Here is a 24,802-nt window from a genome sequence, read left to right as displayed (position 1 = left end):
TCAATTTAAATCCTACAGCTAATATACCTCATGGTCCCACTTAAGTATAGTCTTTTATTCTCTGAAGATCAGATTTAGATTAATACACTTCCTTTCTTAGACAGTTTAGTATCATCTCTGCCATTTTTAAGCAACCTGTGAGCAATACCATTATGATTTTAAAAGCAGTAACACTTGAACAATGTTATCTACTAATTAAGAGGTAATGAAAACTTCAATGGAGAGTTTAATTACTAAAGTCATTAGAGACATTAGGTAAAATGCTACTAATGGTGGTATGTCTTCCAGACTAGGTTGCCTTTTCAGGCTTGGCCAGGGTGTGTCAGGCTCACCTCCTCCAGTCTGTGTGGTAGAAGTGATCTGCGTAGCTAACAATACTGAAGGGGTAGTTGAGGTTGTTCTGAATAACACGCCGTCCAGTCCCATCAGGAAGTGTACACTCCAGTTTTTTGGTTCCTTTTAAAACATCAGAGAGGGAAAATGAGATCCTTTCATACCATGAGAAAGAAAATTTTTTGCCAAAAATAATTGTGGCAGGTAGAGGCCTTCCAAAAGGAAACAAAGGTAGAATAGGAAATAAGACATTTTATTCCCAATGCAGTGATACAAATTAGAAATGAAAATTTTCCTTTCTATTACCAGTTTTCAGTTTGTTTAATAGCATTCTAGTTTTTAGAATTGAGACTCTTAATCCTTTCTTGGAAGAGAGGATTGCATTTTTTCTCCCAAAGTAGTACATTAGAGATAAACTTTGTTCTATTTAAAGTCTCACCTTATAAATTGTTGTAAACATAGTATCTAGATAAATACTTGCCCTTTATAAGCAATGTATAATGCCTTTTAACTAAAATCCTTAAATATTTTTTGAAGACCTTATTTCCTAGATAAGGAATTAAAAGTGGCTAAAATGGTAACATGGCTCATGTTTTTCAGTGTAAAGGAAGTAGTCTTCGAAATTTTGCAATACTTAACAAGTTTCTTATGGAACCTGGCTTTAAATTTCAAATTTTTAAAAATGCAACTCATCTACATTATAATTCTTTTTGTTAGATTATAAACTCTTTAAGAATGCACCTTTTCATATTCTTTAGTATGAAAGTAGACATACAGCATTTTTTCAAATTGCTCTAATAAGGAAATCACACTACAGAAAGAACTTGGGTATTGGCAACCCAGACTTACTACTGAAGGCCATGCTGCCATATCACTTTCCAAATGTCCTCACCATGATAGCCTATTGACTGGTAAAGCAATAGATACTTAAAAATGTTCTAATACTGGCAAAAAAAGAGAAAACTTTGTTCAGTTATCTAAGTTTGTCAGTTTCAGCAGTTAAGTAAAATTTCTTTAAAAACTAGGCCAGGTGTTTGTGGACAAGCATTACAAAAATGAGTTGGACATAGTACTAGCCCTCAAATTACCACCTAAGTCACAGACCACTGCCCTCCCGCCGCCCCAAACCCCAGGATTATAAATACCAATACAAAATGTTCTTCAACGGTTTATACACCAATTAAAGGAGTAGATTCTGTGCTGTACTGATAAAAATTTAAGCCAGAAGTTCTGTGTGATGGGATCTGGCTTTGCTGTAAAATCTGAGGTAGAGAGCAGCTCCCACGGTAAGGGAGTGCGGTGTGTTCGCAGCCATCAGTAATACCTGCGTCTGCCCAGCAGAGCAGTTTGGAGAAGGGGTCAAAGGTTAAACCATTAGGTAGTCCAATGTCTTTATTCACCAGAATTCTTCTGTTTTCTCCTTCTAAAGAAGATGTTTCAATTTTAGGAGCTTCTCGATTCCAATCTGTCCAGTACAAGTTGCTATAGGATAAATTAAATACAGTGAAAATGCAGTCTAAGAAATAAGTGTCGGTCTCTGAGTTTTGGTTATTTCCACCATTTAATGAAGGTAAACCTAGGATTTCAACACTAAGATTTCCTAATGCATTGCTAAAGGAGACCCATCTCATTCCAGGTTAAGTGTGAGGGAGCCTGGCCAGATCATCTGATCAGCATCAGCCCCTAGTCCCTCTCACATACTCTCTGAATTCTCTGTGTATTGTACCACAGTCTTAATAATTTCCTAGTTTATTCATTAGTTTACTAACTTACTTCTAGAGTATGAGCTCCATGAAAGAATAGACCTTGTCTTTGCCCAGAACAGTGTCTACACCTAGTAGATCCTATGTAAATATTGTTAAATTCATGCACTGGGGCTTTTACACTCTTGTTCTGACCCTCTCCACAAGGCATTTAAAATCCAAGGGCTTCAGAATAGGATCTATAGGTAGCAGGAGAATAGGGAAGCCCAGCTGACCCTCGGATTGGATCCACAGCAATGGCCCGCGGATTCACCAGGTCCGTGTGGAAGAGGACTTGGCGCTCGGAGCCATCCAGCCTGGCTCTCTCTATCTTGTCCAGACCACTGTCCGTCCAGTACATTGTTCTACGGAAGTGGTCGATGGCAAGTCCTTCCGGGCTTATCAGACCTGGAAATAGAACAATGGCAGGACTGGAGCATTTGCAGGTATGAAAAGGAAACCTGAAGCAGGGAGATCTATTAGGTTTGAAAAGTTTTTAAGAAAGAAAGTCCTGAGAGGCACTCAGTTGCAAGCAGCAGATTAACAGAGGAACTTGTTCTGCCACCTCTTATTCTCCTCTAGACTGATACACCCACTGGCCCGATGGCACCAGGCATATGCAGCAGCAGCTGTGGCCACCCTCAGTTCCCACTGTGAGCCCTTTCTGTTGGGAGCCCTATTTCTCAACAGGCTCAGAGTAAGAATCACCTTCTCGTTTCTTGCATAGGAATGTGTGTTTCCAGAGGGACTGGTATGGTACCACTCAGTGAAGCAACTTGTCTGGCACTTTTTTTTTTTTTTGCACTTAGTAGAGTCAAATGAAATAGAAAGTGTCTTCTGGATAAAGTTGCTGACCTGAGTTGATGATCGTCTCAGGCTCTGCTCCTGGTTCCAGACTGACACGGCTGATTGTCCGTCCAGCAACATCTGTCCAGTACACCATCCTCTCGCGGCAGTCATAGTCAATTCCCACAACTATGGAGCCCTTTGTGGACCAAAACATGAAACTGGAAGAATTAGGAGCTTTGCATTTCCCTGGAGTTTGCTCTCAGCAGCTGCATGCATGGCTGTAGGGAATACCCCGTAATGTAGTCTCCTGGGCAGCTGATAAGTAACATGGTTACACAAGTGGGCTTGGAGGCTGACTTCTGGGGGCCCAGCCAGGCTTGGCCACTGACTAGGTGTGCAACTTAACCTCTCTATGCCTGGATTTGTTCACTTGCAAAATGCAGATAGCAGTACCTACTTCATAGTGCTGCTTTAAAAATGAATACTGTAAATTCCTGTACAGAGTCCTGATCGGTCCTTAGTCTCCAGCAAGTGCTTAATAAGCGCTGTTACTGCCAGCAGTAATAAAACGACTTCATGAAAAAAAAACCCTTTAGTGATTAAAGGACAAATGTTAGGCCCAGCAAATTGAGTTCTTAATGTTTTACCGGGCAAAAAAAATCTGTTATTCCTTCCAGACTCTTGAAACAGTCTTTCCAAAATTCACCAACATTTGATGACAAAAATCTACTCCCCATTCCCTTATAATATGATCTCCGTGAAGCGTAATTCCCTCACCCCTATCTCTGCTTCCTTACTGTGAAGCAAATGGGTTGTATGCTTATGTAAAAGAAAGTCTCCAGTTGGGTGGGTTAAGAAACTGAAGACTGGTGGTCACCAAACCTCTGGCTAGGGAGATCTTTCCCCTTTATTGCTAAATAAAAGCAGTCTTCTTTTTCACATGCTTAGTCTGTGATACTTCTTTGAAGAACTGCGCAGTACTTGCTTCATACAATTTCCAACTCCGACTCCTGGTCTGAGAAACTGAACAGATGTGCAAAGCCAACATCTAGGGGCCGTCTGGCTGTCCCTGAGGTCACGCCGGTTCCTGGCTTGCCTAACAGAGCCTCCTGGGGCTGGCTGGACATGCTTCTGGGAGAGGAGTCAATATAAAAAACACAACAAAGCAGGATTTGGCTCCTGTGAAAAAGTAGGCAGTATATATGTAATAATCTGAAGGTCAAGTGTGTTTTACTTGAAAAGTAAAAGTCCTCTGTGTCAGGCAGGAGTGCACATCCATGTCGGCTTCCATTGACCTAAGGAATCATGGGATCTGTTAAAAGCCATGTATTGATTTCAGAGTTTCTTGGAAGAATAAGTCATTTTAAATAAATTTCCCCAAGACATGCTTACAGCCCATGTTACATTCTCTGTCAGTTCTACCACCCTAGGAGAGGCAAGTTCAGAAATGTCGCATAGCCGTCAGACTCGGTGGATAGTTAGACTGAGGTGTTGGCAATTTCTCAGTTTCTACATCTTTTAGAGAAACTTGTACAGGAGCATGCCCGTGTTTGCCAGCACAACTACAAAACCTAAATCTTAAGGAAAAACACATCTTCCTCTGAATACTGGCTGCTTCTAAACTTTTTTTGGAATCTGAAAAAAAAGTTTGTTCTAGAAGTAAAGGCAAACATGGACATTATACTGTTCTGTACCCTAGAAGAGCAAGTACCTGCTGCATGAGGTTTAGAAATGGAATCAGATGGCTTCCCTTTATAAGTGGCAGTGCCTTTTTGGTGAACTCCCTTCTCTTTTCTCCATTTTAGAGAAGAAATTGCTCCTCCAAAATGGAGTGCTTTGACAATAGGGATGCTGCTGGCACAGGAAGCAACAGGCATCTAGGGAAAGCTCCTTTCCCAGCCCTCTGCCCAGAGCTTCTGTGAAGGAGTTAGAGAAGAGACTCATCCATAGAAATAGAATGGGAGGGGAGGGGACTGCAACAATGAGGCAGTCATTAATTTATTTCTACTTGGGATTCTCAACTGACCACAGAAACCACACCTTTTGGGTGGTCTTCCTGGACCCTCTGGAGAGGTCTGGCATGGAGAGGACCCTGGGCACTTGGGTCAAGGTTCTGTCAATTTTGTCTTGACTCATCATATTGCCTCAGTATCCTGACAAATCTCAAACTCCCTCTCCCTGTATCTGAAACCCCATGAACCACCGGAGAAAGCTGGGCCAGTGAGATGTGACTCCCGGCAACAGTGCCCCCACTTCCTGTGAGAGCAGTGTCAGACCCATGACAGTGTCAGACTACAGCCCAGAAACCCTCCAGGACCTCACTCTACCTCTGGCCCTTGCTGTGATTTGAAAGCCCTGTGCAGTCCCGCCCCCCACAGCTGAAATCCACTTACATGCAGTGACAGCAGGGTCTTGGCCATGTCCTTCTGAAGCCTGGTACCATTGAGGGGCAAGTGACCGATCTGCTGGCCCTGGGCATAGAGCAGGAAGGTGCCCACAGATGGAGGGGTCACGTCAGGCCGGGGCACAGGCCGGACTGTGGGTGGAGCAACCGTGGGGATACCTGCCGTGGCAAAGAGCAGGAGGGTATAAAGAACAGGGTGGGAAACAAGGGTAGGTGGGGAGGGGGAAGAAGTTACTTTCCACATAGCAGAACCTCCCAAAAACATCAAAAGGTTTTTACCCTAGACAGATGTGTTCCAGATGTTCCTTAAAAGAAATTCTAATTTCTAGGCTTCCCCCACTCCAAAGATTACGTAAAAACACTGTCAGTTACTAGGGAGGAAGACAACAAAACATTTCCCTCAGAACAAAGCAAGAGGTTTTTTTCCTTTTTAAGGAAAGAAACTAGCCAGTATTGTGTCCGCTTTTCTTTGGGCCCCCAGGGTGACACGTGTCTCCTTTCACCCCGGGCTGGGGAGGAGTAACTGCATGTTGAATGGAGTTCCAGATGTTCTCACTACAGAAACTGCTAATGACTAAACCAAACACGAAATCCAAATTGGGATCTCGAGTAGACCAGAATGTAAATCAACACAGTGTATTAGTGACTTCTTTCACTGGACCTGGTGACCCCCTGGCTCCCCCACCTTCACCCACAGCTGGCAGTTGACCTCCAGCAAACCCTCCGAGCGGTGTGCCGAATGGGGGCAGTCCCCGGGTGCTTACAGGCAGGGGTGGTGCCTGGCTGCGAGCGGGTGCCCTGCACTTCTCTGCCATCTTTGTCCACACACCAGCAGAAGTCACTCTTCCCATGGCACTGTAGGGGCATGAAGTGGCCCAGGTCATCACACTGGGGCACATACTGGTCATCCCTGGGCGTGCCACCGTAGTGCTCCAGCAGGTTTTCCCTCCAGCGCTCACAGACGGTCCGGGGCCTCTGGGTGGGCTCTGAGCAGATGGGGACAAAAAGCCTTTGATGGTGAGCCAAGGACAGAATATGCAGCGTCTAGCTGAAGATCCCCACACCTGGCCTCCCTCCTCCTAGTGTCCGCTAACAAGGTCTCGGCCAAGCCCCTGGACACTGGACCGCAGCAGTCAAGTGCTCTAAGAAGCTCTCCACAGGAATCCGGAGAAGGAAAGTCTCCTGGGCCAAGAGGATTTGTCATCAAGGCCAGCTGCATTAGTAGAGGGCCAGAGGAGGTAAGATCAGGGTTGCGGGGCAGGCTCAGGCTGGGAGAGGTTCACAGGGCCCAGGGCCTCTGCCAACGGAGCACTTGGTGGGAACCCTCCTTGGGGACTCAGTGGCCCACATGATATTTCAAGGTAATATTTACTCTTTCCCAGTTGGTTCAAGCTCCAGGACCCACACCTAAGAAGGCAGTCTTGAGACTGGTCATGTGTCTTAGAAACTATCCCTGAGTGTTCTACCTATGTGGCCCTCGTGTCTGCTCATTGGAAAACTATATGGAGTAAGACTTGCTGCCGTTAGCACTGGTGAACACAGCAGACAAGGGGGCCAACAGCTCCCCGCTGTTTGACACTCCAGTTCCTAGAAGCCCTTTGGCTCAGAGCTGAACCTTTTTTCCAGTAGGTTCTAGCTTCCGCCATGTAGCTCTTCCCCCTCCTATCTCCAGCATCCTCCTCTCTCTGCTCCTCCTCCCAGCTCACCACCAGGCTTAACCTGTGAGCCCCTGCAGAGCAGTTTCTCTAGCTGATTTCTCCCAGCCTTGCTTCAACATGGCTGTCACTCTGTCACAAACATGGCAGTTCTCAGTCTGGGGACTCTGCAGCAGGATGTTTAGATAACTCGTCCACCCATCTAGCATAGGCTCATCTAAAGGAACTCAAATAGAAGGTGCTTCTCCTTCTTTAATTTGTGCAACTGAAAGCCTGTGGTCTGTAGAACCATATAGCCAAGTACCTACTTGATACTACCACCTGGATGTGTAATATGCATCTCAGAACAAAAACAAAAACAGGGTGCCTGGTTTCCACCATCAACACTGCCCTAGACAACTCTCCCCTAGACATTTCCCTATCAGTCAAAAGCACCTCCATTTTTCATTATCCAAACCCAATCATCCTTGACGCCTCTCTCGTTCTCCACATCTGATAGGTCAGAAAATGTCAGCTGTTCCTTCAAAATACATTCAGAAAATCAATCTCTCCACATCCACCCCTATGACCCTGGTCCAAGCCCCATGGTCTCCCATTAGGATAATTCCCAGCTAGGATAATATAATTAAAAGTATAAAAGCTTTCATACTTGTGTGGCCCACCTTCTCTGTCCTGCCTCCCAGTGTAAACTACCAGCAGCCAGGAAGAGAGTCCCTTTAAAACATAGTGATTTCTTGGAGGTCAAAACCTCCAATGGCTTCAAAGAACAAAGTTGGAAACATTACACTTTGGTTCTAGTACCAAACTGCACCTCTAGGAAAGCGGGAGGGTGGTAAGTAAAATCCTCAGAGCTCAAAGCCAACCAGCTCAACTACAAGACTCGCTGGATTTGGGTGATGTGGATGTTCTTCAGGTCGTCTCTATAGCTTATGACCCGTGGGAAGCCAAGCTCTTTTTAAGACCCCATGGAGAAGGACATACTCGCTTCCTCCCCCAGAGGTGTCTCAAAGACCCCAGACGGAGAAATGTCACTTCCTCAAAAACTAGCTATCCACCTCATACTGGGATTCCCTGCAGAAGTTCCCAACGCTGCCCCAGGCCCACACTGCAAACTCAGAGGGGACATTCTTGGTTCAGGGGACCAGCCAATGAGGCGAAGCTCCCTGGAATGCAGACACAGCACACCCAGCCTCTGGGAAATGGGCACCTCACATCATTGATAAGTGTGCCTTCCTCTCGTTCTTTACTATTTGAATCTCCTTCTTCACCAGTTTTCTTTCTTTTGTTTTTGGTTGGCAGGGTTTTAAATATTTTGAAATCTTGGACACAGTGTTTTTCCTCCCTTCAAGCCAACCCCATTAACACAGAGGGGACTAGTCAGAAATGGCAGCCAAGGCCGAACCAGCACCAAGAGAGAAGTCTGGGCCATGAGGAAAGAGTGTGCACAAGAGAACGCGTCCCTCCTTCAGTCATTAACTTCTCAATCTCTTGGATTCCTTCCGAATCACTGTCCTTAACACATGCTTGTCTTAGATAAGACAAGAACTGAACCGTTAGGGAACTGAACCGTTCCCTAAGGCGTGTCCCAACCATCTGATTTCTTTAAATCCCAGATGGAGTTAGAACCGAGACTTTTTAAAGAGTAGGCAAGAGTGAAACGGTATTTCTGGGTGGGTTTTATTTTTATTTATTTCTTTTTTTTGGAACTGCAAAATCTTTTCCTAAAAATAGGGACAGAGTGGAACTGGGAGTGTCACTGTGGAAACAAGGACATACATCAGAATCAAGCATTACCAATTTTTACCTGTATGACTCTTAGAAGCCCTAATGTGCTGGCAATAATGGTATTACCAAAGGGATCAAAACTGGGTGGTAATTCTCCAGCTCTTCTCACTCTCGTACATGAAAAGTCAAGATTAGTATTTATCTTTTTCAGTAGTAGAAATCGTCCTGTGACTAGCAGGCTCAGGGCTATAGGAGTTATTTTGGCTCAAAAGGTTTCAATTCAGTCCTATGTTCTTCATAATAAAATTCTTCTGTAATTAAAAAAAAAAAAAAGTCTTCCCACTCTAAACAATCCAGACGGTGGAGGGGAGGCAGGGGGAGCGCTCAGACGGTAACAGACATGCTCACCATCGGCATGTCACTGCATAGGCTAACGTCACGGGTTCCTGTACCTCTTCTGACGGTGGCCTTGGCAGGTGGGGATTCCCTGGCGACATGCCAGGCCTGGCTGGAGACGGCTGGGTGATTAGCTTAGAGCAAACTAGCTGGACCCCCCTACAGGTGTCCTACCTCTTCTTCCCATCCATACTAAAGTGGCCTTCATACTGTTCGCTGCAGTTCCGAAAGTGGAGTGAAGGGATAGAGGGGAATACGGGAAGGCAGTTTTTCTTTGGGATGAAAGGCTGGTCTGGCAAGATCCTCTGGCTCCAAATGCTCCCGAAGCTGCCGTAACAGATGGAGGGGAATGGCCTCAGCCTGACCGACACACTCAGTCTCCACTTCCAGGCCTGTCCTGGACAAGTGTGAGGCCGCAGCCCAGGGTGCAGCGGTGATCACGTATGTACCTATGTCCGTCCCTGTCACACAAATGTGCACGCAGGTGTGCACAGACCATTCTGGGGTTCCCAGGAGGAAGAAGCCTCCACAGGGTGGAGATGGGCCCAGGGCCTGGCGTCTGCTCGTTCTGGGCAGGGGTGATCATCTGCCCCCCAGTCACCTCCGTTCCGCTTCTCGAGCCCATGGCCGAGGCTGGAACCGGCTCTCCTCCCTGAATTCTCACCTGGTGGTCCGCAGCGCGGTGGCAAGGAGCCGGGTGCAGTCCGCGTGCCGGGGACTTCATGGCCGTCGGAGTCCACGCACCAGCAGAAGCCGGTCATGCCGTGACACTGCAGCGGCAGGAAGTGGCCCTGCTCATCGCACTGGGGGATGTGCATCCGGCTGCCGGGATAGGCGTGCTGAGCCTGGGCCTGGCGCTGCTGTAGTTCGCAGGGTTTCAGCCCCGAGGAGGGGTCTTCCGAGGTCCGGGTGAAGGAGATGTACAAAGGAGGAATAAAAGACACTGCAACCCATCCACTCTTACCAGCTAGCGTCAAAGTCTCCTAGCCAAGGGGTTTTTTGTTTTCCCCTCCATATACTTGGAAGGAAGCATCGCATGGGAAAAATAGCAGAGCGTTGAGATTCTGAACTCCTGGATTCTTTTGTTTCTGCCACTACCTCCCTAATTTCTCCCTAAGTCTCACAGTTCACCCTGTCCCGGGCTGACTCCCCACTGCTGTCTGAGCAAAATGAAGAGCCACCCACAGCCGCTGTCCAAAGACTCCCAAGAGACTTGGGAGAAGATGGTAAAACTTTGTTCAGCCCCTGAAATCCAGAATGGTAAGTCTGAGAAGCTCCAAGTCAATGACAATCACTAGATCACAGTGTGCGGGCCAAGACCTCCTAGGGGCTTACGACCAGCTCACTAGCGCACATGGCTCCTGTTCAGCAAGCTTGATCTCAGTACTTCTTCCAGGCAAAGCCGCTCATGAAGGGAGCTGAACACAATGGGTGGGACCCCAGGTAGGACAATGGATGGGTCACATTCCTGGCCTCCCAGAACACTAAGAACCAGAGAGCACTCAGTAGACTAGGCAGCTAGATGGGACAGGAAAAGCCTTGGTCTCCTATAAGAGTGAACTAAAGGCTATAGAAAAATCACATTGAAGGAGCCAGGGTTTTCTATGCCTCATCTGGCTCTCCAAACCTTACCAGGGGTACACTGAAATCCATCCCCATGATAGCCAGGGTGGCATCGGCAGGAGAAGGAACCAGGGGTATTGTAGCAGGTAGCTGACGGGTGACATCTGTTTTCCGAGCATTCATCAACATCTGCGGAGGCAGGAACAGAGATGAGGGGGAGGGGGAGGGAGGAAGGAACAGCATGACTTCACCGCACACACCCGGGGCTACTGCACGGCCTTAGTACACAAGGGGTCAACCTCAGAAGACCTCTGGGCACAAGCAGAAATAGAGTAAGAGCTAAAGGCAAGCTTAATGTATAAAGCTGGGGGACACGGGAGTTAAGAATGTATGAGGTAGAAATCAAACGTGTGGTCACTTCCAGAAAAAAATATCCTACAGTGTATTTCTAGAGCATCTTTCATCCACAGTGAATTCCAGGAAGTTATCACCTTTGAACTGGCCTCTAGACTGTAAATCATTCACTTCCTTTCCTTACCGCAGCAGTAAATATGCTAACAATGGCTTTGTTCTGGCCCGGTTGGCCCCCTGTCCCTATAGCACCAACATGCAGATGCAGAACAGCCCGGGGAGGCCCCAGTGCTTTTTCAACTAAGGTAGAAGCACATTCAGTCTCCTGTAATCAGAGTCCTACTAGCAACAATGCCCAAGTAATCAGAAATTGTCTCTACTGTCTATCTTTAGAAGAAATAGAAAAGTGTGTAAGAAAAATATCAGAAGTTTTGAAGCAACACATAAAAAAATCTGAATTTGGGACAACTGGGTGGCTCAGTGGGTTAAGCATCTGCCTTTGGCTCAGGTCATGATCCCAGTGTCCTCGGACTGAGTCCCGCATGGGCTCCTTGCTCAGCAGGGAGCCTACTTCTCCCTCTGTTTGCCACTCTGCCTGCCTGTGTTCTCTCTCTCTCTCTCTCCCTGACAAATAAATAAATAAAATCTTTTTAAAAAAATCTGAATTTGTCAGGCTTATCACTATCAATAATTCAGCACACCCCCCCTTCACGATACTAGATTTTCATAATTCTCAAAACTGCAACATCCTAGAACTCCAAATGCCAGCTTATAGTCCTTTTACTTACCGCAATCAGCATATGCCAACAATAGCAAGGCACTCCCCCCAGCCCCAAAAAACCTCTGAGAGTCAAACTATTACAACCAATGGCCAGGGGCACTGGCTGGAGCATACGACTCTTGATCTCAGAGCTATGAGTTCGAGCCCCACGTTGGGTGCAGAGATTACTTAAAAATTAAAAAAAAAAAAATTCTTGAATACATAAAATAAAACCAATGGCCAGTGACTGAGATAAGCCATCTGCAAAGACAGGAAGTCTTCCAGAGTAAAAGGAAGATAAAGGGTGGAGGTCTGATCAAGGCTTGGCTGAAAATAAAAGCAAGAAGTTGCTTCCACAAAGATGCCCCAAAAAGGATATAAAAATGTGTGAATAGGAAAAAATGTGGGTTGGGATAATCAGTGTGAACCCTACAAGGTGGTGAGTCCCGGGAGTGAACTGCATCCATTTGCTACAGCCCGCAGCAGAGACACACAGAACCGAGGATGCTGGAGAGCAACCGCCTGAATGTGACCTGAATTGGCTGGGGACAGAGGTGGCTCCTCGCCAGGTCTCCCGTGCACCCAATGAGATCTGCTCTAGGGCGGTCAGCCCCAGCCTTGCTACGACCATGCTCTCTCTGGGCCCCCTTTCCATGGCTCTACTCTTTTCCCAGGTATTGGTGAGCCAACATGCAGGACGGGAAACCAAGATGTTCTGTTCACAGGAGAGGAATCTCTTACACTGTCATTAGCAAATTCACATTCTGTGTGACCTCAGTCTTGGGGAAACTTGGTCAAAATAAATGAGCTCCCTTAAGTCCAAAAGAATCCTGAATGCTTGACACAACCAAGTTCAATGCTACCCAGAGAGGCTCTGTCCAGAGGAGCACACTTCCTGTACACCTACAAAGGCAGGAATGTAGTTACACATTCCTCTGCAAAGTCAGAAGCAAACCGGGTTTTCTGGTTAGCTCCTCAAGTAACTGAAAAGAAACCGAACAAAACCAATCACAACAAAAACCTGTCTCCTGTCTCCGAGCTAATCAATACAGGTTCTCTCTTGTCATATTTAATCATCCCTGAGTTTGGCTCTTTGTCTCTTCAAAAGGGCAACCCCAGTACTTCCCTAGGGGAAGCCGGCGGCCATCCAGCTCCCCGGGGCCTGCAAAGGGCTGGGAAACCAAAGCTGTAAAAATGAACATCCCCCAGGAAAGTCAATGCAGGAAGTGAAAGCTATTCATAATACATATGCTAAAAGTACTTCTCATGCTAACAGGAACCCCAGGCAATGACAGGAAGCAGGAATTCCTGAGACACAGGGCCTATTTCTAGAACCGAGGAATCAGCTCCTTGAGATTATTTGGAACTCAGAGAGAGGGGACGCCCCAGAGCTACCAAATTATCTCATATTCGGAAAGCCCATGGCCTAGCAATTCCGGTCAGAATGAAAGAGCAGTCACCCTCCCCAATAGAGGGGACAGTAATGGTTATAAATGACCAACAGGGAGAAAAGTCCTTGAGGGGATGGAAAGCATCACAAATGAGGAGCATCCATCCCCTAAGGCTGGAGGAGGTTAAGGCTCCTGAAGCATAGAACAGTCCTCGATGCCTCCTTGAAAGACCTCCCACCATGACAGAAAATAGTACAGTCAGCCACTCTAGGGCCCGAGCTCAGAGCAGGTGATGGCTCCTCCTCAGGAGTGCTAACACTGAGGATGGTTTGGATGGGACTGGAGTTTTTGAGTAAAGAAGGGGAGCTCTTCCTTATGTCACAGGATGTCAAGTGTCAGGACAGAAAGCATGGAAAGACTTTCAGCCCCTTGGCAAGGGAGAGACTCCTTGTTGTACCACTGGGGGAGGGGGCTGCCATGTATGCTTAAGAACCAATGTCAGGGGTCTTCAGGGGCTGTTAGGACACTGAAGTCAAGACACAAGGTTCAAGACATAGTAGATCTCCTTTGCTCTTCAGATAATGAAACATGGCTGAATCTCAGCATAATTCTCCATTCTCTTACCTATCAAGCTAGTGAAAACAAACAAAAAATAAAACAAAACAAAAGCCTGTATGGAAAATGTGTCAAAATCCTCAATTTTGAATTCATACTTCAGTGTTTCAACACTCTTCTTACTGCCCTCTTTCTGCCCACACCCAAAACCAGGGGAAGTCCCTTTGAAACACTCATTGGATTACCAGACTCTAGCTCTCCATTAATCCATCACTCCCTACACCACCCCTTTTGCTTCCAAATCATCCAGTGAAATTTCCAGACCCCAGGAAAGGCTTCAGGCCACAAGCTGTCACTCCCCATCTATTCAATCAAGCACCCGCTGGTAGTGCCCCAGTGTGGTATGTGGTGACCCTCTCTCTGGAGCCCATGAGTGGAGAGAACTCCTTCCTTCCCAGCCTCATCTCTTCTCCTCCTGTGTCTACATCAACATCACCATACCTCACGTAACTTCTCCATTCTTAGAACAGGAGACCTGAGAGAGAATACTCTAAGAACGTCTTCTCATGTCACTCCTGAGCACTCAGGGCTCGGAGGGACGTCCCGCCTTTCAACTCACACTTGCTCCTCCCTGGAAAGACCCTGACTCAAGACAATCTGTTTTTGCACCTAGCAAAGTCACCAAGATCTAGGAGGACAAACAGGCCTGAGAAATATTGGCTCATGCCAACACAAGTTGAAATCAATCCTGAAACTGCTGAAACTGGGATTGATTGAGGGAAGCTGGAAAAGATTTAATTCTACTTGGATAAAAGTAATTCCTCCTAGTGACTCAGACTAGACTGAGAGCCCAAAGCCAAGTTCAGCCTCTCCAGGGAACTCCATTTTTGACCAAATGGCTAGAGAAAAACCCACACACCCTTTTACTGCTACTTTAGTGGAGTAGAGAAAAATACGTATGCTTCAAGAACGCACACTTTCCACAAAATAGAGCCTTTTTGTCTATTTTTGTCTATTTTGCTGTTTTCTCTCTCTGTGGTCACAGAGACACATGTACACTGTGGTATACCTTGAAAAATGTGTGTGTTCATGTGTGTGCACACACATGCACACACATGCACACAAACCTGAAAGTCACTTTCGTGATTAACCCAGACCAATATAGGCATGGCATAGTCTTCAGGAAAATGACTATTCATATTCTATTCCTCCAGTCTGAAAAGCTGGAATGGCAACTGATTCTGGAAGGCAGCCTCTAAGAAACCCCAAAGATCCCTCCTTCCTGGTATTTGCGATCTTGTGTAATCTCCTTGCCTTGGGTAATTTGCATCTGACCAATACACCAAAGCAATATTGAGGGAATATCATTTTTTTTGTGATTTTTAGCTTCCATTTTACTAGCACACTTTCTGCCACTGGCTTTGAGGAAGTAAGCTACTTTGTTCAAGGTCTGTATGTGAAGAAGCTGAAGGTTATCTCCAGGCAACAGCTAGCAAGGACCCAAGGCTCTCTGTCCTCAAGGAACTGAATCCTGCCAGTAACCACATGAGAATCTTTCCCCAGTTAGGCCTTTACACGAGACCCCATGCCTACCGCACCCCTTGTTGCAGCCTTGTAGGACCTTTTAAAGCAGAGGACCAAACTAAGCCATTCCTAGGTCCTGGACCTATAGACAAGGAATGTGTTTTGTTTATAGCTGCTATATTTGGGGGTAATTTGTTATGCAGCAGTAGATAACTGATACACTAGGGAAGCAACAGATGGGTTTGGCATATTTTCAAGTTTGTGGGTTCCAGAGAAAATCTCAAAAGTAGAGAAGCAGAGATTGAATAGGGACAATTAAAAATGGTAGAAATCAGCAAGAGAGCAGTAGTAACAATGAATGGCGTTATTCCAGAGTTCTCAACACAGAAAAATGACCAATTTCAGGGTTCTAATATGACCCCCAAGGTAATCAAAGTCTTACAGGACAAATAGAGGTTAAAAGAAGGAAAAGGGAATGATTCTAGAAGGGATTAGGGCAAGAAGCATCTAACTCAATGAACATTCTGATTATTAACACTCATCACATCTAGGCTGCAATGATTTCGACTTGTTAGCTTTAAACCAAAGACCTAAGGAGTTAAATACCTTAAAACCACCATCTCTGCTGTCCCGAGCAACCAGATGTTTAAATATGAAATTCTGACAAGATTTTGATTCTCCATGCAGTCTCATTTCTTAGAACCAGCAGTGTGTTAAATGAAACTGAATGACAGGGGTGCATGGGTGGCTCAGTCGGTTAAGCACCTGCCTTTGGCTCAGGTCATGATCTCAGGGTCCTGGGGTTGAGCTGTGTGTTGGACTCCCTGCTTCTCCTTCTCCCCCTCTCTACCACTCGTGCTCTCCCTCTATCTTAAATAAACATATCTACAAAAAAAAAACAAAACAAACAAACAAAAAACAATGACAAAATTCTACAAGAGTGGAAAAGATATTATTCCCACTGTGAGAAATAACAGAACAAGGAGGAGTTAGTGCCCCCTTATACCCTGACCCACACACCTGTGGAGGCTGCCCACTGTCTGTAGACTCCTAGGGCAGATGGAGCTCTTGGGCTGGTCAAGTGAGAGAAGCATCTGTGAATTCCAAATCTCCCTCAGTCTAACTGGAGAAACCCTTGAGCTCTAAAGCAGGGCGTGTTTTTGGTGGGGGGGCGGGGGGAAGAAAACCAAATGGGGCTGAACTAAGCCACGGCTTTGGGTCATTTCAGTATAAATTGTGTTTTTTAAGGAAACCCTACAGCAGAGCTTCTGTACAACAGAAGTGGGAACATTAAAGAGCCAATTCAGATAATACCGAATGGCCTGTCACATCTGGGAGGGAGAGGACGGCTGTGCTGCCCGACATGTTTGTTCTGTTCATAACATATGGCTTCCGTCTGCTGGTTCAGGCAGCCCCTCCACTGAAACTGAAGGGAAGAGGAATGGGAGGAGGATGAGAAGCAAACATCTGGTAAGTACGGGGGGGTGGGGGTGGGGGAGGGGGTAGAGATGGTATTTAAGCTGCTGTAAAGCTCCCGGGAGTTACACAGCTGTTCCAGCAAATCAGCTCAGGGTGCCCAGGTGTACAGTGGCCCGGCCAATGCAAGCAGCGATTTGAAGAAAGGGGGAAAGCCTGTGCCCCAGGTTTATCAACAGACCCTTTCCCCACCATTCTCTTGCTCCCAGTGTCTCATTTTACCCTGATTTTGGGGTATTACTGACAGCATGAAATTGAGTTTCAATTCCATCACGTCACTGGATACATTCTGAAAACCTTTAACGGATTATGTAGCTTTGCTGAATAATCTCTATATTAAAGTACTACTAATCCCGGTTTCACAGACATTTATACCCAGAAAATTATACCTAGTTTATAAGAAAATTATACCTAGTTTAGTAACAACCTCATGCATCATTATTATTAGTTAACCAAATTAAATTTTAAGTTAGTCCTGCATTTCAGGTTAGTGATTTATATCAAGCCTTAACCATCTTAAACATCTTTAGATTTCTGGAAAAAAAGTTGTAAGTGCTTAGATATGCATTCCTACTCTTTTATAATGGTAGAGTTCTTTCACTCTTTCCTCCTCCCCCCCTCCCACCAGGGAGAGAAGAGGGTGGGAAAAAATTAGAGGGAAAGCATTGCATGTATGTTTAGAGACTGCTTAAAATACTACTTCAGCCAGTGGAATAGCAACTAAAAGTCAGGCCTGACTGAAGTTCCAGATTAAGCCATTAACCAAAGACACTGAAGGATGGAGACTTCCAGACAGGTGAGTGGGTTTTCCCAAAGTTCCTGCAGCCTACACTAGCTCCCAGGAACAGGAGGTTACAAGCTGGTGGTGGCTTCCTAGAGCTCCAGGAATGTCTCCACCAAGGACAGCCATATATGCTCAACAATCTAGTCCAAGGGAAATTACCCTTGGCTCTGCTTTTTGACTCAAAGGACAGCTTTTCTCTTGCTCTTCAGACAATACCAAGGCTGTGTGAGTTAAGGAAGGGACCTTTTTGAGAAGGGTTCCGGCGATGTGGGGATGTTACATCCAAGGCGACTGTCCAGAGTCACTGAGGCTGACAACCCACAGGTACTCACCAGTACACTCGTGCCCGTTGCCTGTGTAACCAGGAAGGCAGGCGCAGCTGAACGTGCTGCCTCCATGGGAAATGCACCGGGCCTGGCCAGCGGGAGCACAGGAATGACTGCCATCCTCACAGGGGTTGGGAGGGGGGCTGATCACTGAAAAGAGAAGAAGGCAAGAACATCCAAGAGTTCAGCCCTGTGAATGAGTGAGACTTGACCCTCACAGTGTGATCCCCACAACAATAGCATCAGGACATCTGAGGGCTTACATCCCAAAGCCAGTAAATCAGAATCTGACTTTGAATAAGACCCCTAGATAATTTATAGGCTTCTTTAAGTTTGAGAAGCACTACTCTGAGTTTGTGGTTAAAACACTAGGTATGAGATCAGTCATTAAAATAGCCCTTGATTAAAGTTTATAACTCACCAGAGCTACACACACACAGTTTCTACCATCATGGCTACTTTTCCATCCCACTGGGTTAAAAAGTGTATTTTCTCTATCATCCTCTGGCTCTACCAATGGGATGAATCTGGAATCCTAGTTCTTTTGGATCTACTTTTAGGTCCAAAGATTTCTTTCTCTTTACCCTAGAAAGATTCGATTTATTACAGAGGGAGATCTATAGCTGGGCACATGGAACAAGCTTCTTTAGAAATCCATTCCATTTAAATTTGAGAACTATTTTACTTCTATCTAGAATTGGTGGTATTAGAGGTTCAGAGTCTTGTTACATGATTGGGCCAAATACCAAGACAGATGGGAATCCCAACTCGGTGAACACCTTCTAGTAACTCAGCACCAAAAGTATCTATTTAGGGAAAAACAACAATACAGGGCTGAACTCATTCATAGCTTTGGATTATTTCAAAGTAAACTGTGTTCTAAACCCATATGGCAGAACTCCTGTAGGTCGGAGAAGAAACACTAAAGAATCAAAGAGCAAGGTTCAGAGCCATGTTGGCCAAAGAGATAGCATCCTAGCACTCACAAGTGCAAGTGTGCCCGTCATCTGCGAACTCATAACCACTCCGGCACTCACACCTGTAGCTTCCCAGCAAGTTGATACACATGGAGTTGGGGCCACAGCGATGGAAGCCAGTTGCACACTCATTTACATCTAAGAAGAAATAAAGACAGAAAAGTACTGCTTAAATCAAAGGTTCCCCAAGTGGGCAGGTCTGAAAACCCAATGTTTTCTCACTGCCAGGAAGCACCAACAAAACAAATAAATTAGTGTGTCTTGGAGGGGAGGGTAGTCAAAATGTAGTATTTCTAAGCATCAGACATGAATGCATGTTGTAGGTTATAATCTTTATTTGAAGTCATTCAAGTTAAGTCACAGGGAAAATAATTGAATATTCTGAGAAGTCTCTGAACAGTAAAAAATAAAACCCACTCAACATTTAAAAGAAAAACACACTAACAATTCTTCTTTCAGAAAGGTAAAGGAATGTCTATGGCTTGTGGGGAAAAGGCCTTTCATGGGTGAAAGGAACATAAGGTCTGAACCCTAAAGATAACCAGAAAACATACGTTTTAGTAAATATAAGAAACACTTGCTACAGGGTTAAAATGACCAAACTTGAGAGCTCAAAATATGCAGGAATTGCAATACGTGTCTCCTTTTCCCAGTCCCAGACCCAAATACCCACCTCCCAACTATCCTCTCAACTCTCAACTAGAATATGCTTTAGTGCTGAAATAAGAGATTTAGGTTAACAGCTGCTAAACGTGTCTGGTGCATCAGCGAAGACCCTTAAACAGACATGCCAGGCTTTGGTAACACAGAGCTGGAGGAGCCTGAGAATGGACAGAGCCCATACAACTTACCCACACAGCTGCGTCCATCTCCCTGGTACCCAGAGGCACACTCACAGGTGTAGTCTAGCCCTGCCCCTGGAAGGCACTGAGCCCTCATGTCACATGTGTGTCTCCCATCGTAGCAAGGATTCACGTGGACAGGGTCTGAGTTCCCTGCATGGGCAGAGAGGAAATAGATCACACAAGCACAATGTGGCTGTTATAAAGAGAACGGCATGTTATAAAGAGATCAAGGACTCCTCGGGATCAAGTGCTAACTCCTCTCTTTGTGGGGGACCACCTGGAGACCTTGCTAAAATATTAATACCCCAAGCTGAGCTGGATTATTTAAGTTGCAGTATTAAATTCAAGAATGGCCTACCCTACAGATAACTAACCTTTTCTTGCTTACAGTAGGCTTGTGACCGGGGAATAAAAACATGCCAATACACAGCATAATTTTATTGTAAAGTGCTCTCACTCGATCACCTCGTTTGGTTCTCAGGATGACTTTGTGAGGGGCGGTCATCCCCATGATCGGTAATTTTTGCAGAGAAGTGCAAGACATCGGAAAAATTGCCCCAGCTCACAAAGCCAAGAAGTGGTACAGCAAGAGCTCATACCCCAAATTTCTGCCTCGACACTGGGCAGTCTCTCACTAAAATTCACTAATTCCTAAGTCAACATTTAATAACTGGGAAAATCTTGCTTTTTTAAGATCGGGAAGACTAAAGAGGAATGATTTTTGTGGTATTACTTATTAGGATTAACCTGGCTACAGACCCATCCATTCACTAGGTAGAGAAATGCTCAGTGTCTGAAACCTTCCCTAGAGACTTTTGTTTCTGGATAGAACATAATAGTAATGCTCATTGTAAACTTATTTGCCAGGCACTGTTCTAAAACCTTTACATATACCATCCCTTTAAATCCTCTTGACTACACTGTGAGGCAGGTATTAATATCTTCATTTTTACTACAGCACAGAGAGACCACGTAACCTGGCAAAGGTCACACAGTCAGCAGCAGCTGGAGCAGGGATAAAAAGCCAGGCTCTCTGTGCTTGCCACCACTTTGCTAAGCCACCACCAAAGGAACTTCATAAAGTTAGCTAAGCCAAGGGCACAGAGATGATGTGGGAAAGAACCCCAGACACAATGAATCCGTTAACTCTGGGCACTTCCATTCACTCCTCTGATTCCTCAGGTGTAAAATAGAAATAAAGATAATAGTTAAATCTGCTACAACTGAAGAAAATAAAGAAAACCTGACATAATATATGTAAAAGACAATCCTCTCTCTTCCCCCCCTCTTGCCCCCCCCCTACCACTGGGGCCTACCCAGTCCCCAGGGATGACATTCCTTCTTCCTCCACAGTGGGACCCCTGCTCATCCTCACTTGGTTTCAGCTTTGTCTCAGTCCCTAGAATTAATTCTGATCTTAGATCTAAAAGATTTCAGGAGCTTTACCCAAACCTCCAGGCTTCATGTCAAGCCATCCTGGCTACCAGTGGGGCTTCGTCTGTGATAACTTGAGCTTCTGCCTTGGATTTCTGCCTGTGCCCCAGTCCCTATCTTGACACCCAGCTCAGCACACCCCAAGTCCTGCCTCGCCCTCAGCTGCTCTCACGGCACCACAGACCAGCATCTTGGCATCAGTAGACACGGTGACATTACCACCTACTTTAACTTCCTAGTACCACTTTCTCCTGGATTCCCTCTCATTTCTCTCTAGCTCACCCACATCTCTCACCCCTCTTACCTCAAGCAGTTGGGCCTTTTCCAAGTAACTCCTAGTCTAGACCCAAGGGCTTGCTGCTATCACATGCCCCAGAATGGATTCCCCCCCAACCCTGTCTTTCAGGAGGTCCAGCACCACTTGCCCCACTGCCCACATGGACTCTTCCAATATTCTGTGCTAGTCTGCTGTGAACTGGGATGCCTTGGCTGAGTCTCCAAAGGGACCTGCTTGCATTCTGGTAAATTCCTCCCGTTGCCTTAGAAAAAAACCCCACCGTGTGTTCTTGCAGGGGAATATTCTTATTCCCATATTGTGGCCTAAAAAGAAATAAAGGAGGGCCACCGGCTTATCCTTGGATTGCCTCGGTGATGCTGGCTGGAGTAGGTTACAGAATCTTTGCCAAGAAAAAAAGACCAACAAATGGCTCTGGTACTTTTTAAACCTGACGAACTTCAGTAGGTCACCGTGAGCCTAGCTTCGCGTAGCAAACAGACACCCTTGTATGTTGCCCGTTCTTCCCTCTGCGTCTCCTTGTGGAAAGGATGGAAGCACAAGACTGGGGTCGCAAGGCAATACAGACCAAGTCCCTGAGACAGTCCCCAGCACGGTTAGAGCTAAGAACAATAAGGTCGTGTCCTCACTGAAGGCCTCATGCAAGACAATACTGACTTCTCCATTTTAGGAGAAGATTCTGTATAAAATGCCTGGCCTACCCAGCCAAAGTAGGAAGGGAGCTCTGACATGTTTTTGTTTGTACACACTAATGCCTGACCTCCTTACGCAGTACTTTCCAGCATCCGATTTGCACAGCGGCACATTCAGGCAAAGATGAGTAAGCGTGCAGAGATGTCGAGGGCGGACCACCTGGCCAGGCATGCAAAACCTGCAGCACAGAGGTGGACTTTCCAACCTGGACGGGATACCCTGGCCCACCTGAAACTGAGGCCAAAAGGGGTCCATAATTACAGGACACTGATTTAAAATATATGTCACTGACAGGATGGGCCACATAATTCACAGAGCCCGGTGCAGGACGAAGATTGGGGAGCCCCTTGCTCCAAAATTAAGAGTCTCAAGAGGACAGCAGCTGAACATTAAACCCTTCTGGGCACAGGCTCTGTTCATGGAATTTGGCTTCTAAAACCCTTATTTTAGAAATACATTTCTGGGGCACCTGGGTGGCTCAGTGGGTTAAGTGGCTGCCTTCGGCTCAGCTCATGGTTCCAGGATCCTGGGACCAAGACCTGCATCAGGCTCCCTGCTCAGTGGAGCCTACTTCTCTCTCTCCCTCTGCCTGCCGCTCTGCCTGCTTATGATCTCTATCAAACAAATAAATAAAATCTTTAAAAATATACTAAAGCCATGTGGCTGTGCCTTCTCTGCAGCGTGTTGGCTTTTTCCTCTTACAGCAAGGACAATGGCAACCTCCTTACAACGAGTTCGATTTCGCCCTCACCCTCTCTAACAGCTTGACTCCCTGCCAGGAGATCTGGAACTAATTTACTCATTTAATCAAGAAGAAAAAGAATAGTTTTCCTTCAAGGAACAATCCGTTCCACTTCCCCACGTGGCCCTCGGCCCAGTCTCCTCAACTCGCCAGAAGGAGCCCTGAAGTGGGTGCAAGGGTGTCCCATTCTAGAAGCCCAGGAGAGACGGCCGACCCACAGCTGAAGTGCAAACACTTGGCAAGGTGTGGGGGCCGCGGCTGGGGAGCCAGCCAGGCCCCAGGCTCTGATGGCTCAAGGGGCAGATACAGACCCAACAGCGCCGCCTCCCCAGCCCTGGAAAACCACGAGTGCCCCCATCAATGGGGAGGCCATGCTGTGTCCCAGACGTCCCAGCCTGACTGTCACTCCCCCTGGAAAGAGGGAAACCCTCAAGATGACACTGCTCTGCATGGAGGGTGGGGGAGAGAGGCACAGGGGTAAGGGGGGAGAGGTTTCATTTTGTCGTCTATGCCCCCCCGCCAACACACCCATTTTTCTCCTGTTCAGGAAGCATAAACCGTATTGCAATTTTCTATAGGGGTGGATGCGACAGGGTACAAAACCCACAGGGTTAATAAAACACACATTCCCTCTTGAAATTCAGCCCAAGTTTTGAGGCTGTCCTGGGCCAGCAAAGTCCATGTGGGAAAGCAGTGCCAGGCAGGGGGATGGAGTGGGTTCTGGAGCTGGTGCCCGGGACTGGGTTCCAGTTGGCCACTTTATAGCTATGTTACTTCATGTCTATACTTCAGTCTTTATAAAATGGGGGATGATGATCCCCCTACTCAGTGAGGGGTTGTATGTGACTAAAGAGGTCATGAAAGTACTCAGAACAGGGGTGGGCACCAAGAAAGCTATCCTTTGCTAGTGTTAGGATCTGACTTGCATGGAAAGGAAAATCACATAAAGTTCTAAAGACAAATTAGCAGTTTGTACCTACCAGTTTGCTGGCATGCTTTCTGTTACTCCTATCTGGTCAGTCTCCAGGAAAAATACACCCAGAGATTTATCTTTTCCCTACATGATTCTAGAATCAGAGTGGGATTCCTTGGCCCGAGGAGGCTTCTTCACTAATCTTTGTTTTTACACATCAGACACCTCACACTCAGCGAAGGGCAGAAGGTTTTCCTCCGTTGTTTTGTTCAAATCTTTTCTTGAGAAAGAGGCAATAATCTTTTCCCTTCTTCCAAGGTACTTTTCTTTAAAACCAACTGACATTTTCATGCTATTAATTCAATACCTTATAATCCTTGGGCACCCAATGCCTGCACCCCCAAGCAAGTTTCCTAAAACCAAACCACCACCCAACCCGCACCAGCAAGCTCATATTCACATTTCAAGTCATCCCTGTGTCCTTGAAGCGTCCACGCCTCTGGCCTTAATCTCGGTACCACATTGCTGAAGTGACCATCACCCTGAGCAGAAGGAGGCTTCTGGAGCCCTCCTCTCCCATGCTGAGTCCTAGAATCACCTCTTAGAGACACCAATCCTGGCCTCAACTATATCAATATGGAGCCATATGTGGGAAACCCTCTCATTTCTCCTCCTGTGCCACCACATTCTAGGGAAAAGCACTAGCTACTGGCTTTCAGAATTAAAACATCCCTTGTGAGCACCTGGATGGCTCAGTCAATTAAGCGTCTGCCTTCAGCTCAGGTCATGATCTCAGGGTCCTGGGATCGAGTCCCACCATCGGGCTCCCTACTCAGCTGAGAGTCCACTTCTCCCTCTCACTCTCCCTCTGTTCATGCTCTCGCTCTCAAAAAAATTAAATATAAATACATAAATAAATTAATAAATCCCCTTCATCTGATAATTTCCTCCCTGCTAGGGTTCTTGGACTTTGCAGGCTCATCTTCTAGCTCACCTAAACATTTTTTTTTTTAATCTTTATTTTTAAAGACCAGTTTGAGGTTTACAGAAAAACTGAGCAGAAAGTAAAAGTTCCATACTCTCCCCTTCCTCCAATTTGCAGTTCATTAGCTTCTTGTATTAGTGTGGT

The 24,802-nt window shown here is 46.1% G+C and overlaps 1 protein-coding gene across 4 annotated transcripts in view; it reads right to left on the bottom strand.

Annotated features, from left to right (window-relative positions):
• NID2 (nidogen 2) overlaps positions 1–24,802 on the bottom strand; it is a 61,106-nt gene that overhangs the window by 1,662 nt on the left and 34,642 nt on the right. For 2 of the 4 annotated variants that reach the window (XM_032871108.1, XM_032871106.1), the window contains exons 9-19: positions 19,603–19,746; positions 18,761–18,889; positions 17,781–17,924; positions 10,677–10,796; positions 9,709–9,942; positions 6,033–6,254; positions 5,258–5,427; positions 2,931–3,060; positions 2,312–2,483; positions 1,658–1,815; positions 333–456 (exon numbers count right to left, since the gene is read on the bottom strand). In XM_032871108.1, coding sequence (XP_032726999.1) covers positions 333–456; positions 1,658–1,815; positions 2,312–2,483; positions 2,931–3,060; positions 5,258–5,427; positions 6,033–6,254; positions 9,709–9,942; positions 10,677–10,796; positions 17,781–17,924; positions 18,761–18,889; positions 19,603–19,746 — 1,747 coding nt within the window. The remainder of the gene's footprint in view (positions 1–332; positions 457–1,657; positions 1,816–2,311; positions 2,484–2,930; positions 3,061–5,257; positions 5,428–6,032; positions 6,255–9,708; positions 9,943–10,676; positions 10,797–17,780; positions 17,925–18,760; positions 18,890–19,602; positions 19,747–24,802) is intronic. The other 2 variants (XM_032871109.1, XM_032871107.1) reach the window with 1 other exon arrangement.

Source organism: Lontra canadensis, unplaced genomic scaffold (assembly GCF_010015895.1).
Source record: "Lontra canadensis isolate GAN:19392208 unplaced genomic scaffold, GSC_riverotter_1.0 scaffold42, whole genome shotgun sequence".
NCBI classification, from domain to species: domain Eukaryota; kingdom Metazoa; phylum Chordata; class Mammalia; order Carnivora; family Mustelidae; genus Lontra; species Lontra canadensis.
This window is presented reverse-complemented; position numbering and strand designations above follow the sequence as displayed.